Source organism: Lucilia cuprina, chromosome 2 (assembly GCF_022045245.1).
Source record: "Lucilia cuprina isolate Lc7/37 chromosome 2, ASM2204524v1, whole genome shotgun sequence".
In the NCBI taxonomy this organism is placed as follows: Eukaryota; Metazoa; Arthropoda; class Insecta; order Diptera; family Calliphoridae; genus Lucilia; species Lucilia cuprina.
In genome coordinates, this window is record NC_060950.1 from 25145067 (window position 1) to 25160340 (window position 15274).

General features: G+C 31.0%; 2 protein-coding genes and 2 non-coding genes across 4 annotated transcripts in view; 3 read left to right on the forward strand and 1 right to left on the reverse strand.

Moving 5' to 3' along the window:
• Positions 1 to 1431, forward strand: part of LOC124419478 (CD109 antigen-like) — a 4640-nt gene extending 3209 nt beyond the window's left edge. Inside the window, exons 4-6 of the mRNA XM_046949176.1 lie at positions 1 to 310; positions 375 to 887; positions 938 to 1431. The exon at positions 1 to 310 is cut by the window's left edge and continues 774 nt beyond it. Coding sequence (XP_046805132.1) covers positions 1 to 310; positions 375 to 887; positions 938 to 1429 — 1315 coding nt within the window. The 3' untranslated portion in view covers positions 1430 to 1431. The remainder of the gene's footprint in view (positions 311 to 374; positions 888 to 937) is intronic.
• A 4672-nt stretch (positions 1432 to 6103) lies between these two features.
• On the forward strand, positions 6104 to 11530 carry LOC111682089 (CD109 antigen-like). The gene is made up of 8 exons (XM_046954445.1): positions 6104 to 6918; positions 6975 to 7795; positions 7856 to 8117; positions 8177 to 8441; positions 8499 to 8586; positions 8649 to 9714; positions 10370 to 10873; positions 10937 to 11530. Exons 1-8 carry the CDS (start codon positions 6436 to 6438, stop codon positions 11420 to 11422), a joined length of 3975 nt encoding a protein of 1324 aa, XP_046810401.1. The 5' UTR covers positions 6104 to 6435; the 3' UTR covers positions 11423 to 11530.
• Positions 11531 to 12700: 1170 nt separating this feature from the next.
• On the forward strand, positions 12701 to 12772 carry Trnaw-cca. Its single transcript has one exon. It is a non-coding gene; the product is annotated as a tRNA-Trp (tRNA).
• A 141-nt stretch (positions 12773 to 12913) lies between these two features.
• Trnaw-cca lies at positions 12914 to 12985 on the reverse strand. Its single transcript has one exon. It is a non-coding gene; the product is annotated as a tRNA-Trp (tRNA).
• Between the last annotated feature and the right edge of the window lie 2289 nt (positions 12986 to 15274).

Consider the following 15274-nt stretch of genomic DNA (forward strand, 5'->3'; position numbering starts at 1 on the left):
TTCATCTCTTGAGGTAAGCTATCAACAGCAGTTGTCATTTCGTCATGATAATGGTGGCTACAGCGTTTTTGGTGTGTCAACCGATGAGGAGCCAAGTACTTGGCTTACCGCCTATGTGGTGCGTTACTTTATAAAAGCTTCACAATTTCTATCAATCGAGGAGAAAGTAATTAAAACTGCTTTGGAATATTTAGCCGGTGAACAGAAATCAAATGGAGAATTTCCTTACACGGGTTATTTACTAAATACAAAACATCAAAATGAATATGGTATTACAGCCTTTATACTTTTAGCCTTTCTAGAGAGTGAAGTAAGACATTTTTGTTAAGAAAATATATTGTTTTGTTAGTTTACTTAATCTTTTTTATTTTTAGAAATATGCCATGCAATATGAAGAGACCATACAAAAAGGAATAGAATTCTTAAATACAAATTTAAATAACACCAACGATTTGTATGTCCTGTCCTTAATGGCGATTGTTTTAAAACGTACTAATAATCATAATGCTAATATTCTTATAAATCAACTAAAACCACTAGCCAAAGAAAATAATGAACTCAAGTGGTGGTCGGAAAATGATCAAAATTTAGCTAATGATATTGAAATTACAGCATATGCTGCATTAACTCTACTAGAAACCGCGGGAGATCACACTTCTATCTTAAAATGGCTAATACAACAACGAAATGCTAATGGAGGTTTTACCTCTTCATACGATACCGTAGCGGGCATGGAGGCTTTGGTGAAATTTTCCGAAACTTACAAAAATCATGAAAATATAAATTTACTAATTACCTACAGCGCCAAAGATAAAAATGGCTTTGAAGTGGCTGCAGATAAATTCTATGTGGATTCAAATAATATTTTGGACTTTCAAAAGCATGAGGTATGAAAAAATTTTTTCAAAAATTAACAATAACATTTCCCCATTTCCAGCTACCAACAAACACACGCCTTATTTCATTCGAAATCGAGGGCAAAGGCGCCATTTTGTTGCAACTCAACCATCAATACAATACAATCGCTAAAGCTCAGGAATATCGCCATTTTGATATACAACCAAAGCCAGTATTTAAAAATGTTGATGAATTAAATTTAGAGATTTGTTTTACTTATCAAACGAATACCGAACCACTTAACGATATCAGCAATATGGTGATAATGGAAGCAAATTTACCTTCGGGTTTTCGATCTGAGGCAGAAAATAGTGCGACTTTAAAGAACAACAATATTGTGCAGTTAATTGAAATGAAAAATTCCGACTCAACAGTTATTTTATATTTGGAGAAATTGGAGGGAAACGTTACACATTGCCTTGAAATTCCAGCATATAAAATAAATGAAATTTTAATGCCAAAACCGGCTGCCATTATAATGTATGATTATTATAATTTGAGTCGTTCAAATATCGAATTTTATAGTATATAGAATGTTTATAAATAAACCATTATTATTTAATAAATCTCTTAATTGAAGTTTAAACAATGTCGTATCAAATCCTAATAATTTGTAAGTTTTTTTTTTAAATGGCGGTTCGAAGTTGAAATATAATATTGCACAAAAATGTATTCATAACTGATGGTGATTTGTCATATCTGACTACTCGTTCTTTTTGTTTTAAGTTTATCAATAAGAATTTTATAATATAAAAAGAATACCCCAGCAAAAAAAATTCACATTTTGTAAATGACTAATCTAGATAATGTTTGAATGGGATTTATAGCCAATTATCTACACGCAGAGAAAAAGCATGGTTCGGCATGGTTAGGAAAACTATTCTATGTTTTTTGTAACAATAATTTGTTGTCATAACCAAACAATTGTTATTTTCATTGAACTTCATCAATATTTTAGTTACTGAAAACATTTGAAGCATGGATGCGAATAAGGACGTAAAGACCACCTTTTCAAAATCGCGTTTTTTCGCATAATTATATTAAACTAACCTTTTTACATCTATTCATAAAAAAAATAAATTGAAAAATATAAATTTTTCGCTAAAATAGATATTTTTAAAAGCACGATTTTTAAATACTATTAATTTTTTTGGGTAAAAAATATTAGCAATTTAATGTATTTTTCTGTAAAAAATTGTTTCATTAATGTTATTCCATTTTAGCAAAATTTCAAGTATTAATTTTGGCAAGTTGTGACTCGAATTTTTTACTGAGTTTTAGCACAGGGATAGATGTGAGATATATTTACGCATATATGTAAAAAAAGTAGGAAAAAATGCCGATTTTAAATTTTTATGATGTTTTTATCGTCTCCTGTAAAATTTCTCAAATGGTTTATACGCCCTTATTATTTTTACAACAAATAAATAATGATAATTATGTAAACATATTATATTCTTCAGAATCATTTAAACTATCAAATAATCATTAAATAGTAGGATTTTACACGCTTATGCATATAATGTTTAAGATATAAGTAAAATACATTTGCTATTAAAAATATTTTGGTATCGCCATTTTTATATCAGTTGTATGGTTTATCCGTACTAGATCGGAGTAAATAAATTGTTAATCAAATGCAGTGTTTAAATAATTGTGAAAAATAAATACTATCTAAAAATATAATAGGGTAAATAAAAAATTAATAATTAAAAAAAATTATATTGTATTTATATTGGCTTGAAAGTGTCGATATATATTTTTTATGGGAATATCAGTGCTTGGAAGTTTTGTATTTGTTTAAAAGAAAATTAACAAATAATTACATTTTACGCCAAGCACATAAGATTAACCATATTATGTTTAATATGTAACCATACTATGGTTACATGTAACAATAATATGATTACTTGAGGCCATTATATGATTACATGAAACCATAATGTGGTTGCTTGAAACTACAATATGATACTACAACATCACATTATCACTATATTATGATGAAATATTGGGACTATATTTAGTCATAATATGATGAAATATTCGGACTATATTTAATAATAATATGATAGGTTATTATACTAATAATGATAATAATATGTTTTAAATTTAACCATAATTCCAAACATAATATGTTTCTCTTAGATTATGTTTACCACAACTATATTTTTTCCTCTGCGTGCAGAGAATCACTCCAATTATCTAAAGCATCTATGCAGTGCTTGTGTTTGGAATCATAGTTGATATGAATATTTTTTTTAAACTAGCAAAAAAAGTACTAATAAATGTTAATGAAGCACTAAGTAAGCAGAAAGACTAATTAATACAAAAAACAAGAAACAGTGTTATTTTCGACTATGCCGAATCTTATGAACTCATCACTAAACCGTATGCAGTAAGTGGAATGCTTGGGTTAACTATGGACCGATCCTCATAAAATTCGGTATATACTTACTTATGTATATTGAATTTCAGCACTATACAAGTATTTTTAACTCAACCATTTTTCTAGGGGACCATATATGAGGGTAAGGGTCAATTATGGATCAATGATCATAAAATTTGGTAGAAAGAATTATTTCTGTCTAATTTTATTGTTATAATCGCCTGTTTAAACTGTTTTTCGATAGGCCACTTGTATGGGGGCTATACGGTAACTTGAACCGATATTGCCCATTTTCAATACCATTCTTACATTTAAGGAATATTTGTGTAAAATTTCAACCATCTAGCCGTTTCCATTCGGACTCTAGCGTGATTTCAACAGACAGACGGATGGACAGTCATGGCTTAGACGGATGGACAGACATGTCTTAGAATTTAATAAGGACCCAGAATATATATACTTTTGTGGGTCTTTGATTAATATTTCGATGTGTTACAAAAGGAATGGCAAAATCAATATACCCCCATCTTTTTTGATAGTGGGTATAATAATTGTGGAGCCAGGTTTAAGCCCGGGAAAGACGTGTTAGCACACTTGTATTCACCCCAAAAGTAAGTACTACCACATTGTAAAGTAAGTAAAGTTTTTCCTGGGATACTTCTTTAAATTCCAAGTTCAAGTTTATTTTTATTGTTTTCTCATTCTGTTTATCGTTTGTTGTATTTTTTTTTCTTTCTTTTGAAACCAGTTTTTCAATGTAAGTTTAGTATCTTAACTCACACACACTACGGTTAGTATTTGTATGTTTAAGCGCCCAATAAATGTGGTTTAAACTTGAACAAGAAATGCAAAAAGAAATAATAGTATTTTTACTAAAATAAACATAAAAATATTTGATTTATCAATTACTATAAATTATAGGGATCTCACAATATATTCTTTTTTATACCCTACACCACTATAGTGGGGAGGGTATTATACGTTTGTGCTGATGTTTGTAACATACAAAAATATTGGTCCAATACCTTAAATATACTTAAAGTATACCGATCGATTCAAAATCATTTTTTGAGTCGATTAAGACATGTCCGTCCGTCCGTCTGTCCGGCTGGCTGGCTGGCTGTCCATGTAAACCTTGTGCTCAAGCTACAGGCCGCAATTTTCAAGATAATTTGATGAAATTTGGACCAAGCATGTTTTTTGGCACAAGGACGAAGCCTATTGAAAATGGCTGATATCGGTCCATTATTTCACCTAGCCCCCATACAACCGTACCTCCCGATTTGAACTTTTTGTGCTATAATTACGTCAAATATTCTGCTATCTCTCTAAAAATTGGCACAAATAAGTTTTATATAAGTATAAATGATACTGCAGATTTTCGTAAGGATCGGCCTATATTTGACCCTAGCCCCCATACAAACCCCCCTTCAAAAAATGACTTAAACGTCTAAAATTGACTAGTAACCATTTGTATCGCAATGAAACTCATCAAAACTAACTGATATTTAGAAATATATCCTTTTCCCAAATTTACCGAGGATCGGCCCATATTTGACCTATATACTGCCTCATTTAGAAATTTTAGTTTTTTTATCAATAAATGGCTTAAATATTTTGGAATTATGGTAATATGCAACATAAAAGTTTCTTTACAAAAAATAAAAATTTTATTTAAAAGTAAAAATTTTAAAAATATACTCATGGTGTAGGGTATTATATGGTCGGCCATGCCCGACTATACTTTCCTACTTGTTTTTTTTTTTTTTTTTTTGTTTTAAATTTAAGTCTTCATAATTATTCATATTATACATTGTTTTGATAACAAACTGTGACGTTTTTTTGTTGTTTTGTATGACAACACTGCGAAGTTTAATCTTCTAATCCAAACCATCAAAGGGGATTAACTTTAGAATCAATTTATGTTTAGATTAATCAATCTGATAATTAATTGGCATTTGATTGCCAACTCAAAAACTTGCTCTTAGAGTTTTCACATCGTCGTTAAAATGTTGTTTGTTGTCTGACTAAAGCAAGGAAATTTTTAATTAAAATCTAAAACTAATATTTGAATCACCCTTTGCGTTATTTAAAAATGTTTTAACGATTTATTGATAAAAAACTAGCGTACACAAAGAGAGCTTCGCTTACCACTTCTAAGCCGGTGTTATTAATATAAACATATATATTGTGAACATCTGAGAATAAAATCCTTTAAAATTTTATATATTTTTTGCTAATATCGAATGTATACTGTAGGAGTAAAACGGGTCACAAAAAAATCGCCATGGCTTTTAATTATATAGAATCTATATTAAATACTCTTCTATTATTAAAAACTCTTCTATATTATAGATATATGTTACATTTTATCGTTGCAGAATAGCAGGCAGCATCAATCACAATGCATACCCCCACATATATCAGTCGTTGAACCAACATTATCTTTCCGTGAATTTCTGTTAAAACCACAGTTACAACGTGAATTTCGAAGCAACCTCAACCAACTGACCAACCCGGAAAAGTCTTGTGGCAACTCTGTGTCGATCCCATTTAGAAATGGAAATTATGCGAACACACTTATTTTTTTAAAACTTGTACCAACAAAACATTAAACCTTCAATGCCTTTAACATGAGTATTTGTAGATTATTAACAATATAACTTCTCAATTATGATTGAGACTGCTGTCGAAGAACCACAGCTAAGTGCAAAATTACAAATGTGTGCAAACTTATTAACGATTGCAGTTATGTGGTTCTAAATGTAATCCGCCGTCCAGTATCATCACCAAACAAGTTTGCATCAGTTGTACATTCGCTGCGAATACAACCAGTTGTGTTGTATATGATACGAAGAAAAAAAATCATAAAGATCTAAATATGAAACTCAATATGTATTAACAATATAACTTCTCGAATATGATTGAGGCTGCTGTCGAAGAACCACAGCGAAGTGCAAAATTACAGATACTAAATGACTGCAGTTAGCAAAATGTGTGCAAACTTATTAACGATTGTAGTTATGTGGCCCTAAATGTAATCCGTCGTCCAGTATCATCACCAAACAAGTTTGCATCAGTTGTACATTCGCTGTGAATACAACCAGTTGTGTTGTATATGATACGGAGAAAAAAATCATAAAGATCTAAATATGAAACTTAATACGATTCATCAATATTTCATACTGCTACAATGTATGACATTTATAGTTTGTCAAAAGTACAGTTATTATAGCATAATTGCTCCCGGTTTAATGAAATCGAATCGTAAATATACTGTAGCAGTAACACTTCACGATTCTAGTACGCCCTGCACTATAAGCATTGCTATTGCGGGTCGTTCTTTTAACGCTAGCGATAAAGTTATGTTACAACCGTTTGAATCAAAGAATATAGTTTTTTTCCCACCCAAATTGGAGAGCGGTAACTACACATTGTTGGCAGAAGGTATGGATGCATGTGCATTTAGAAATCAAAGTGAATTATTAATTGATAGTTCTGCGGGTCCAAAAATTTACGTACAAACCGATAAGTCGGTATATAAACCTTTGGATTTGGTACAATTTCGTGTTGTTATATTGGATGAACATACAAGACCATTAAATATACGAGAACCAATACGTATTGAGATTTTTGTAAGTTCAATTTTTCATTTTGATATATGTATATAATGTAAATCTTTAATTTTTAGGATATGGATAAAAATCGTGTTAAACAATTCAAGGATATTACTCTAACTAAAGGAGTCTTTAGCGGGAAATTTCAATTGTGCCAGCAGCCAGTGATGGGGGATTGGGAAATAAGAACCACAATAAGTGGAAAATTTTCATATCAAAAGTCCAAAAAAATTAAGATACAACAGTATACTTTACCAAAATTCGAAATATTCATAGATACTCCAGAAAATGTTATACCGTTAGATCCTCACGTTAGAGCTGAAATCTATGGTAAATATACGTTCGATAGATATGTGGAAGGTTATCTAACCGTTCAGTTACTTGTGATGGGAAGTAATGATTTGATTGAAGAAAAGTTTTTACATATAGACGGTTTAGTCGTCGTAGATTTTGACTTAGAACATTCGAACAAACTAACGGGAATTAATTATGTAGTCCTATGGGCTAAGCTTGAAGAAAAACATACCGGTTTATGGCGAAGTTTTACACAAACTATTGCAATACGTAAAGAAAATTATAAAATACTTATACCGGATGATGAGATTGAATTTCGTAATAATAAACCATTTCGTTTGAGAGCTTATATCGAAGAATGGAATAGTGGACCCGTGTGGGATCAAAGTACACCCGTTGTATTGCAACATGGTGTTAAAAAATATCAAACGTATTTAAACGAAAAAGGTGTGGCAGTATTTGAATTTGATCAACAATCTGATGCTTCTTATACGGTGAAATTTAAGGATTCACAACAAACATTGCCGAATATTTTTGTAGCAGATGAAAGTCTGGCTGATATCGAGAAACGCATTTATTGTAGATTAACATTGAAAGAAAGGTTTAATGTTTATTTGTGTTTTTATCGAAGTCATATTTCTATTACTCTCATATATTTCAGACCTGTTCTCGGAAAACCGCTTGAAGTAGAGGTGCGCTCAGCCTTTAATATACCATATTTTGTATACACCATAGTTGGACATGGTAGCATAGTCCAAATGGGTCATATAAAACTTTCACCAAATAGAAAAACCTATACGCTTATGATAACTCCATCAATTGAAATTGTTCCGAAATCATTTTTATATATACATTATATACAAAATGGCCATCTAAGATATGAAGAATTGGCTTTAAATTTTCCTTCGGAATTGGAAAATCAGGTAAAATATCACATTCCTAATTATTGACATTATTTAAGATTCTAATGCATTTACGGAAGATTGCTATAACAGCTCCTAAAAAAGTAAAACCTGGTCAAGAGGTTACTTTAAACCTAAAGGCACAACCCCATTCATATGTCAGTATATTGGCAGTCGATCTTAGTGTTTATATATTGGATAAAAAATATGATTTATATAAAACTCAAATATTACAAGATTTAAATGCGGATGTTTCGTATATTCCCAATGCTTATATAGTGAGACCGGGTATTATATCGGGACTTATAACTCTTACAAATGCGCATTATCCAGTTACTATAGTTTGTATGTTATATTATGATTAAAAAATTTTCAATTTAATATGTTTAATTCTTATTTAAGATCCCAACCTTGTAGCTAGTGCTGGTACTGGACCTTTAATATTTCGTACAAAATTTCCAGAAACTTGGATATTTGAAAACTATATAATGTATATAATACATAAAGAAAATTTTTATTCTATTACAACATTCTTTTCGTCTTTCTTTTCAGTAATAGTACAGAAACTCAAATAACTCTCAATATACCACAGACCATAACAACATGGCGTATTACAGCATTTTCCAATAATGATGTAACAGGTTTTGGCATAGTCGATGGTCCCACCGATATAACTACCTTTTTGCCATTTTTTATTACCCTAAATCTGCCCTATTCAGTGAAAAGAGAAGAAACTGTTGTCATTCCTGTTACCATTTTCAATTATCACAATCAATCTCTAGACACAGATGTCATACTATATAACGATAACTTACAATTTCGATTTATGGAACCTTTATCGAAATTCTCTTCTACACAACAACAACAAGTGAAAACCATTAACATTCTCTCAAATGGTGGCACAACAGTAAAATTTCTAATAAAACCCTTAGAAGTAGGAGACATAGAACTGCGTATAGCGGCCAACAATTCGATATATAATGATGGTTTAGTACAAAAACTAAAAGTTTTACCGGAAGGTATTACACAATATCAAAATAAAGCTATTTATTTAAGCGCTGCAGTGGAAAAATCTTCACTATCTTTAGATATACCACTAGATAGTGTCAGAGATTCTGAGTATATCACACTTTCTGTGGGTGGAGATTTTATGATTCCTTCTCTAGAGAATCTTAATGAATTGATTAAAATGCCCACCGGTTGTGGTGAACAAAATATGGTGAATTTTGCTCCTAATATATTAATTTTAGATTATCTTAAAGCCAAGGGAAAATACTCAAAAGAGAAAAATCTCGTGAATAAAGCCAAGAGTTATATTGAAATCGGTTATCAGCAAGAACTATCGTTTCGCCATAAAAATGGTGGTTTTAGTGTTTTTGGTGAAAAATCTGATAAGGAAGCTAGTAACTGGTTAACGGCTTATGTAGTGCGTTTCTTGATTAAAGCTTCGAAATACGTAGCAATTGAATCTCGTATAATTGATAGTGGTTTGGAATATTTGGCAAATCAACAATGGTTCAATGGTAAATTTCCCTATACCGGTTATTTATTCTATAAGGAACTACAAAATGACTATGGTTTCACGGCGTTTGTGTTGCTGACGTTTATGGAAGATAGAGTAAGTATTGAATAGCTTTCTGATAACCCTTATTTATACCCTACACCACTTTAGAGGGGAGGGTATATTGGGTTTCGTGCTGATGTTTATAACGCCCAATAAAGTTGGTCCTATACATACCTTATAGTAAACCTATCGGTTCAGAGTCGATTTAGCTATGTTCGTCCGTCCGTGTAAACCTTGCAATCAAAGTACAGGTCGCAATTTTGGAGATAATTCAATGACATGATCTTTTATGGTACCGTAAAAGAAGCCTGTTGAAAATGGTTTACATCGGTCCATTATTTCACCTAGCCCCCATACAACTAAACCCGCCGAATAGGGCTTTTAAGTTCATAATTATGTTTAATATACTCATATCTCGACAAAAAGCTGCAAAAACCAAATTCTATACTAGACTTGATGACCCTCATGAATTCCATAATAATAGGTCCTCATATGACTCTAGCCCTTATCAAAATTTTACTTAAATGTTCACAATTGTATTCAACAATAAACGACTTAAGTATGTATATCAGAGGCAAGGTACAATTCAACTCAAATTCTTTATTATGGCAACTAAATCACATTATATATTTGTAAAAGGTGTAGGGTAATACCCTATGGTCGGCCTCGCCCGACTATAATTTCTTACTTGTTTGATTAATTATTACAGAGATATTCTCGCCACTATCAAACTGTTATACGAAAAGGTCTTGATTATATTACCTCCGATTTGGATGACATCTATGATATTTATGCGCTCTCCATTATAGGAACTGCATTAAGTAAAGCCAAACATCCAAGTACCGAAAAAGTAATAGAAAGAATACAAAGCATGAGTAAAGAAGATGAAAATGGTCTTAGATGGTGGACGGATAATACGAATGATGTCGAGACCACAGCTTATGTTTTAATGACACTTTTAAATGCTCCCGGTAACCATTTGCCTATAGTGAAGTGGTTGATTAAGCAACGTAATCAACAAGGTGGCTTTAAATCTACCCATGATACAGTACTGGGTCTTGAGGCCTTAGTGAGATTTAGTCAGAAATTTAACAATGAAAGCAATTGGGATTTAAAAATTTCCTACTCAGCACAAGATCAAGAGGGAAATGAAAAACAAATCAATAAGTTTTCACTAAATCCATATAATGCTTTAGTTTTACAGCAACATGAGGTAAAATATATTCAATTATAGTTAATTTTTACAAATGAAATAAATCATTAACCCTTCTTATAGTTACCAAAATCTGTACGTCGCGTCAATTTTGAAATCAAAGGCAGCGGTTATTCGTTGGTACAATTTTCCTCTCGGTACAATATTAAAAATGATATGCATCGCAAATATTTTATCATGAACATTAACTCTACTACTCACAATGACGAAGAAATGGATTTACACATTTGTTTTACCTATCAGGCTCTAGAAACGATAAATAATAATACAAATATGGTGATTATGGAAGCAAATTTACCTTCAGGTTTTAAAACCGAAGCAGAATTCAGTAGAGATTTAGTGGAGAATGAATTTATACAAAGAATTGAGACAAAAAATGATGAAACTGTTATGATATTATATTTTGATAAATTATCAACTGGAGTTAGACATTGTGTGACAATTGAAACGTTTAGATCGAATGAGATAGAAGATCCGAAACCGTCTGCTATAGTAATGTATGATTACTATAATACAAATCGGACTAATACAATGTTTTATACAATTTAGTGTCAACATTGAAATAATAATAATTGAAATTGGGAAACACTTTTACTTAAGTTTTTAATAAAAAATAATAAATAAAATTACAACTACGTGATAATATAATTAAGTTCACTTAGAATTGTTTCTATAATTTGTTTAATTAAAATTATATTTATTATATGAATCAGTCGCATTGGAGCCCATGATTTATACCACACATAAAGAAAATATATCAGTATTAGATTTAATATTTCGAATTGAATGAAAATTTAGCTGTCGCTATTTGATCTCCACCAAGGACATGTTAACATGATGGCCTTCCCTCATCTTAATGTTTTGCAATTCAAGGGGAAAAGAGATGCTAACAGTACCACTAGTCTATCACAATGTTTATTGTCAGATATGCGACAATTAGGGTTCTATAAATCGACTTTCGAATAATCGAACAATCGACTTTTTGTCGAAAAAAGTCGAAAAGTCGAAGTCGACTATTTTGTTCCAAAAAAGTCGAAAATAGACGAAAAGTCGACTTTGTTAATAAAAGTCGAAAAAAGTCTGAAAGTCGAAAAAAGTCAAAAAGTCAAAAAAAGTCGAAAAAAAGTCGGAAAAAGTCGAAAACTCGAAAATTGTAAAAAGAAGTCAAAAATAGTCGAAAATTTTAAAAAAGTGGAAAAAAGTCAAAAACTCTAGAATAGTCGAAAAACTCGAAAAAAGTCAAACGTCGAAAAGTCGATCTGAAAAAGATAGTGATTTCCATTTACGTTTAACCACCTTGTTGGCTCTATTTCGTCACGGATGTAATCTTTGCAAACGAGAGTGAAGACAGTTGTTACTTTAGTAGTCTCTTTGTAAGCGAAAGGGGGGACACTTGAAAAACAAAGTTATGCCTTTTGCAATCTCTTCGTAGTCTATGCCTAGTAGCACAAGCACATGTTAAGATAGCTAGTCACCTGGATTAATTATTAATTATTTTTATTAAATTATTTATAAACAAAATATTTTCTGTACAGAGAAAAATCACTTACCAGCTAAAAACTAAAAAAATGTATTTATGATTATACAATGTACATACAATTTAAATTTGAATTTGAATTTATTGATACAACAACCAATGTTGTGCGCAGCAAATAAAACTGTTATACACATTGTCTACTTTAAGGAACTCACAAAACTATGCAACTATTTTTAACTCTTACGGTTTTATTGTTTGGCATAATTATTTATAGTACCAGCACAAAAGTATGCTATAAAATTTGATATAATATAAAAAGTTTTCGGCATTTGGCGTGTATAACAACATATGACTCCGTGGCGCAACGGTAGCGCGTCTGACTCCAGATCAGAAGGTTGCGTGTTCAAATCACGTCGGGGTCAAACGGGAAAATTTTTTTATTATTAAAATTTTTATGCTATTAATTAAAAAAGTCAATTGAAAGTCAAAATGAAATTAATATAATAGAAAAGGCATTGTTTTTGCGAAAAAATGTAAATAAATAAAAAATGTTATTTTCTAATTGACCCCGACGTGATTTGAACACGCAACCTTCTGATCTGGAGTCAGACGCGCTACCGTTGCGCCACGGAGTCTTATAACGGTCACTTCCAAAAACCGTTATATTTTTATAATGTCAGATATTAATCGTAAATTTATTTACTATTTCTGATAAAGAATGTATTTTTAAGATTTTATTGGCAGAACATAAATAAGATTTTTTATATATAAACAAAGAAACTAAAAAAAAATAATAAATCGACAAGTGTGCAATTGACCGCTGTTTCCATAAATTTTATGGTTTGATGACGCTGCAGTGTTTAAAAAATTAGGAACTGTGGTACGTTTAAGTATTCTTTTATTCTAAAATTTGGCACCAATGAAAACCGAACATTGTTCCTTAGATCTACAAAAAAAAAATATTATAACTAAGTAGCTAAAGTCCTCTTTCAGAATTCGAAATATATTATTGCTAAAACTAAAATTTTAGGAATCTAGTAAACCTATTGTTATAAAAAGTCGTCGACTGGTTCATAATTCTATTATGAGACTTTTAAGGTATTTCCCTATTAAAGTCTAGCCTATAGTCTAGTATATAGTATAGTTTAAAATCTAGTTTATATTATATTCTATAGTCTATAATATAGTCTACTTCATGGTCTAGTCTATTATAAAGTCTAGGCTAAAGTCTATTCTATGTCTAGTCTAAAGTCTATTATATAGTCTAATCTATAGTCTAGTGAATAGTTTTGTCTATAGTATTATCTGTAGTCTTGTCTATAGTCTTGCTATAGTCTAGTCTGTAGTCTAGTATATAGTCTAGTTATAGTCTGGTCTATAGTCAAGTGTATAGTCTAATCTATAGTCTTTAGTCTAGCCTATAATCTAGTCTATAGTCTAGGTTAAAGTCTAGCCTAGAGTCTATAGTCTAGTCTATAGTCTAGTCTATAGACTAGTCTATAGTCTAGTCTATAGTCTTGTCTATAGTCTAGTCTATAGTCTAGTCTATAGTCTAGTCTATAGTCTAGTCTATAGTCTAGTCTATAGTCTAGTCTATAGTCTAGTCTATAGTCTAGTCTATAGTCTAGTCTATAGTCTAGTCTATAGTCTAGTCTATAGTCTAGTCTATAGTCTAGTCTATAGTCTAGTCTATAGTCCAGTCTATAGTCTAGTCTATAGTCTAGTCTATAGTCTAGTCTATAGTCTAGTCTATAGTCTAGTCTATAGTTTAGTCTATAGTCTAGTCTATAGTCTAGTCTATAGTCTAGTCTATAGTCTAGTCTATAGTCTAGTCTATAGTCTAGTCTATAGTCTAGTCTATAGTCTAGTCTATAGTCTAGTCTATAGTCTAGTCTATAGTCTAGTCTATAGTCTAGTCTATAGTCTAGTCTATAGTCTAGTCTATAGTCTAGTCTGTAGTCTAGTCTATAGTCTAGTCTATAGTCTAGTCTATAGTCTAGTCTAAAGTCTAGTCTATAGTCTAGTCTATAGTCTAGTCTATAGTCTAGTCTATAGTCTAGTCTATAGTCTAGTCTATAGTCTAGTCTATAGTCTAGTCTATAGTCTAGTCTATAGTCTAGTCTATAGTCTAGTCTATAGTCTAGTCTATAGTCTAGTCTATAGTCTAGTATATAGTCTAGTCTATAGTCTAGTCTATAGTCTAGTCTATAGTCTAGTCTATAGTCTAGTCTATAGTCTAGTCTATAGTCTAGTCTATAGTCTAGTCTATAGTCTAGTTTATAGTCTAGTCTATAGTCTAGTCTATAGTCTAGTCTATAGTCTAGTCTATAGTCTAGTCTATAGTCTAGTCTATAGTCTAGTCTATAGTCTAGTCTATAGTCTAGTCTATAGTCTAGTCTATAGTCTAGTCTATAGTCTAGTCTATAGTCTACTCTATAGTCTAGTCTATAGTCTAGTCTATAGTCTAGTCTATAGTCTAGTCTATAGTCTAGTCTATAGTCTAGTCTATAGTCTACTCTATAGTCTAGTCTATAGTCTAGTCTATAGTCTAGTCTATAGTCTAGTCTATAGTCTAGTCTATAGTCTAGTCTATAGTCTAGCCTATAGTCTAGCCTATAGTCCAGTCTATAGTCTAGTCTATACTTAGTCTAGTCTATAGTCTAGTCTATAGTGTAGTCTATAGTCTAGTCTATAGTGTAGTCTATAATCTAGTCTAAAGTCTAATCTATAGTCTGGTCTATGGCCTAGTCTATAATCTAGTCTACAGTTTACTCTATTATAAATCTATAGTCAAGCGGAAAATGTTTTAATACTTTTAAACCTTAAAAAGTATTCTTTATGGTATAAGTTCTATTTAAAAATTTAATATTTTATTTGCCTGGTTTATATAATATCCCTTTTTAAAGGACTAGTTTTAAGAAATA

Coding starts and splice junctions, on each gene's coding strand:
- LOC111682089 (XM_046954445.1), top strand. CDS start 6,436: ATGAAACTTAATACGATTCATCAATATTTCATACTGCTACAATGTATG. Junction 8,118..8,176: donor CTTCGGAATTGGAAAATCAG/GTAAAATATCAC, acceptor CATTTACGGAAG/ATTGCTATAACAGCTCCTAA. Junction 9,715..10,369: donor TGACGTTTATGGAAGATAGA/GTAAGTATTGAA, acceptor TAATTATTACAG/AGATATTCTCGCCACTATCA.